At 39.9% G+C, this 4,252-nt stretch overlaps 1 long non-coding RNA gene, 1 pseudogene and 1 gene segment (V, D, J or C); 1 reads left to right on the top strand and 2 right to left on the bottom strand.

The window, feature by feature from the left end:
• Positions 1 to 705: 705 nt before the first annotated feature.
• LOC124392494 lies at positions 706 to 1,187 on the bottom strand (annotated as a pseudogene).
• A 57-nt stretch (positions 1,188 to 1,244) lies between these two features.
• On the top strand, positions 1,245 to 2,857 carry LOC124392497. The gene is made up of 2 exons (XR_006927165.1): positions 1,245 to 1,783; positions 2,382 to 2,857. It is a non-coding gene; the product is annotated as an uncharacterized LOC124392497 (long non-coding RNA).
• Positions 2,858 to 3,426: 569 nt separating this feature from the next.
• Positions 3,427 to 4,107, bottom strand: LOC124392496. The segment is given in 2 exon segments: positions 3,427 to 3,941; positions 4,053 to 4,107. Coding segments are annotated over 2 exon segments (372 nt in total).
• Positions 4,108 to 4,252: the final 145 nt, after the last annotated feature.

Here is a 4,252-nt window from a genome sequence, read left to right as displayed (position 1 = left end):
ACTTCCCACCTCTGGATAAAAGTAACTCTGCTTCCTATTGAGACACAACACACCATCACTTGCTTTTATCCAGCTGATTGTCAGAGAAAACCATTTCAGGCTTCTGTTATACTCTGGTGATTATTTTGCACTCCAGATGGGATTCATTCCAGATCTACTGTGGCCTGACCAAGATAAAGCACTAATTAAAAAACAATTAGGGTGTTCCTGTTACATGAAGACCCTAAGAACAATGTACTGTAAGGACACATTTATTAACATGGGAGTGGACAGGACGGGGTTATGCAATGTATTTACAGCATTTCTTCTTTCAGGTTGAGTAGCTGCTTTATTTTGCTCAGAATCACAGTGTCTTATATAAATAATGTCCATATATTTTACAATCTGAGTTCATGAGCAAATTTCCTAAGCGGGTGCAAATAAAAGACACGACTTATGGACATTTTCTCATAAAAATAAAAAATCCTCCAACGGATTTGTTCTTTAGTGTTTGTACCCTTAGATAAAGAGTTGTAAACATATGACACAAAGCTGAGCTGTTTTGTGGATTCAAACTACAGATCCAATTATATAAAAGCTCAGTGACTTTGTATCGTGTCAAATCACATCCTCAAAACTGTACACCTGCAGTCGCTCCCAGCTGCAGCAGTGCAGTTTCTCTACTATCTGACTGAGGAGGTTTTGTACGACTCTATATCATTGGTGCTAGCCACTGTGGTAACTCTGACAGTAATAATCTCCTGCATCTTCAGTCTGGACTCCACTGATGGTCAGAGTGAAATCAGATCCAGATCCACTGCCACTGAAACGAGCTGGAAAACCCGACTGTAACTGATTGGCATATTTAATCAGTAGTTTAGGAGCTTCTCCAGCTTTCTGCTGATACCAGAATAGTCACCATTTGAATTGCTTGCCACTGCCTGACTGGTTTTACAGTTGATGGTGACTGTTTCTCCTGGAAGAACAGATTTCACTGCAGGAGTCTGAGTTACTGTTGCTTGACCTCTGCATTCTGTAAAAATACACAATAATGCAGCATGAAACTGAAATATTAGAACAGAAACAATACGTGTATTTGTATGAACACATCATTGTAGAGATAAAATATGAAGCAGTGTCTGACCTTGAGTCCAGAGGATCAGTGTCCAGATGAAGACGGGGATCAAAGTCATGGTAGCTGTGGGTGAAGTTTCTGTAGCAGCAGCTCTCAGTCATGAAGTGTGAAAGTCACAGCGCTATAAACACTCCCAGAGCACTGAAGCATGTGCTGCCAATGCAAAGTGTCCTCTAAGTATGAAAACATCTTTAATACATTCCCCCAATCTTACTGTCATTCTCACACTCAGTCACAATGGGAGATTTCTTGGAAAATACTGAGGTTACAAGTGCATGTAGAGAAATGACAGAAGTTCAGGCTTTCACTTTAATTCCATCAGGATTCAGACTGACTTCAGAGGATATTTTAAGGAGACCAGCATTATAACGTTATTCTTTACTGTCTTTATGTATCATGTAAATGTTGTTACTGACTGTAGAGACAAATCTCCTCACTAAACTATCATTTGGTGTTATTTCTCCTCCAGACTTCTGCATTCTGTACAGTATACTGTGCTCCAGATTTAGGTGTCTGTGTGTGTGTGTGTGTGTGTGTGTGTGTGTGTGTGTGTGTGTGTGTGTGCTTACACGTGTTTTCACTGTAGTGCAAAAGCGGTTTTTGTACGACGGTTTCATTAAAATGTATCACTGTGGTACACTTTTGGTGGAGGAACAAAACTCAGCATCAGTAAGTCACTTTTACTTATAAAACACTAAAATGTTAATATAATATAAATATATATTTACATATTATTTACTTAATTATTTAGTCAATGCTTTATACATAATTCAGATTAATTATAATGTGTGTATATACATCAATAATAAGTTGTAAACACTTTAACCGTTAACGTTCTGTAGTAAAGATTTATAAAAAGAAAGTGATAAGTGAATATTGAACATGTAATAAATCTCCAGTGTGTTTGTGTTGGTGAGTGGAAACCTGCTCACTGGTTCATATCTGCAGTATTGTGTACATTATTCTGAAGTCTCTGTGCTGATGGAAAATACAGACGAATGCTGCTGTGTGTTTGTGTTAAACAGTGAACATTTCTGTTATGAGATCCATTTCTTACTATAACACAGGGAGCACGTTCTATGACACATCAGTAAGAAGTGACTAAAATAGAATAAAGTTGATGGAAGTCTGAGTCGCTCCACAATATAACGAGTAGCTCATAAATGTTCTCCTGCTGATTAGTTCTACTGAACTGCAGTGATGTGAAGAAACAGTAATGTTGTGTATCTTTGTGTAAATGTGTGTTTTTGTGTTTTCTGTTCTACAGAGGGTCCCACTGTGAAGCCCGCCGTGTCTCTGCTCCATCCATCGTCTCTGCAGCTCTCTAAGGGACCGGCCTCACTGCTCTGCATGCTGTCTGCCTACTCTCCACAGGGGGCGACGGTGAGCTGGACAGTGGACGGCTCAGTGGTGAATGAAGGAGTTCTGACCAGCCCTGAAGAACAGAAAAAGGACGGTTACACACGCAGCAGCACCCTGACCCTCAGCAAAGCACTCTGGGAAAAGGGGGAGGAGTTTGTCTGTACCGTCTCCCATGACAGTGTCAATCATCCGGTCACGTTCAGAAAGAGCCAGTGTGAAGACTAACAGCTCCAAGATAGAATTAAACACTGAGCTGCTCACACATCCATCTACAATAGAGTTTCAATTCTACACAATGCTGATATTCCTGTCTTTACTCTCTTCACTGTCCTGTTGCTCTTCCTGTAGTTTTGCTCTGCTGAAATAAAGCTTCATTTTGGACATTGGGTGTGTTTTATTAGAGTTAGTAGTCATTATCAGTGTGATGAGAGAGTGTGTTTAGCTGTACATTCAGTGCTGTGTGTTGTGCTTCAGTGAATTTCGCTAAAGGAAGTTGAACATCTGGTGAAAGTGGTGCTCTATTTTGGGAGAAAGAGGATAAGGAAAGGAGACAGTTACACAAATTACTTAATTATCACCTAAACATGTTACGTGTGTGTATCACTGCAATGTCCTGGTCTGGATTATTAATAAAAGCCTTTGCATCAGTAAATATGATTGTTTTACATTATAGATGATGCACTTCATACACAAATCACCACTGCATCTGTCTCAGAATCTGTTTACCTGATTATTCATGATAAAGGCTCCTGATGGCCTCCACGTTGCCTCCACGTTGTGAACTTTAAATATGTTTTAACATTAAATATGTTTTTTTTTTATTTATTCTACATGCTCGAAACATTATAAAAGGTGATAAATCACTGTGGGAAATAATCACAGATAATCTTAATAAACTGTTTCTGACCAGGAAAGCGAACTGCTAAATGTAATTTGTGTTCTGGTCCAAAATGTTCTGAGACCAACAGATTAAACACACAGACACTAATCAAAGTAAAAACCCTGATGGTTGCGTCTGTTAATTAGGAATTTGTGTGTTTGTGTGTATCACATCCTCCAACTCAGCACCTGCAGTCGCTCCCAGCTGCAGCAGTGCAGTTTCTCTACTATCTGACTGAGGGAGGTTTTTGTACGACTCTATATCACTGTGTGAACCAGTAGCCTGAGATGGAATGTTCACTTTGACAGTAATAATCTCCTGCATCTTCAGTCTGGACTCCACTGATGGTCAGAGTGAAATCAGATCCAGATCCACTGCCACTGAAACGAGCTGGAAAACCCGACTGTAACTGATTGGCAAGTTTAATCAGTAGTTTAGGAGCTTCTCCAGTTTTCTGCTGATACCAGTGTAAGTAGTTGTTGCTATACACTGCTGGACTGGTTTTACAGTTGATGGTGACTGTTTCTCCTGGAAGAACAGATTTCACTGCAGGAGTCTGAGTTACTGTTGCTTGACCTCTGCATTCTGTAAAAATACACAATAATGCAGCATGAAGCTGAAATATTAGAACAGAAACAATACGTGTATTTGTATGAACACATCATTGTAGAGATAAAATATGAAGCAGTGTCTGACCTTGAGTCCAGAGGATCAGTGTCCAGATGAAGACGGGGATCAAAGTCATGGTAGCTGTGGGTGAAGTTTCTGTAGCAGCAGCTCTCAGTCATGAAGTGTGAAAGTCACAGCGCTATAAACACTCCCAGAGCACTGAAGCATGTGCTGCTAATGCAAAGTGTCCTCTAAGTATAGAAACGTTTTTACCACATTCCCCAATC

This window comes from Silurus meridionalis, chromosome 10 (assembly GCF_014805685.1).
Source record: "Silurus meridionalis isolate SWU-2019-XX chromosome 10, ASM1480568v1, whole genome shotgun sequence".
Taxonomy (NCBI): Eukaryota; Metazoa; Chordata; class Actinopteri; order Siluriformes; family Siluridae; genus Silurus; species Silurus meridionalis.
The sequence above is the reverse complement of the archived record's forward strand: the minus strand, read 5'-3'. Positions and strand labels throughout refer to the sequence as shown.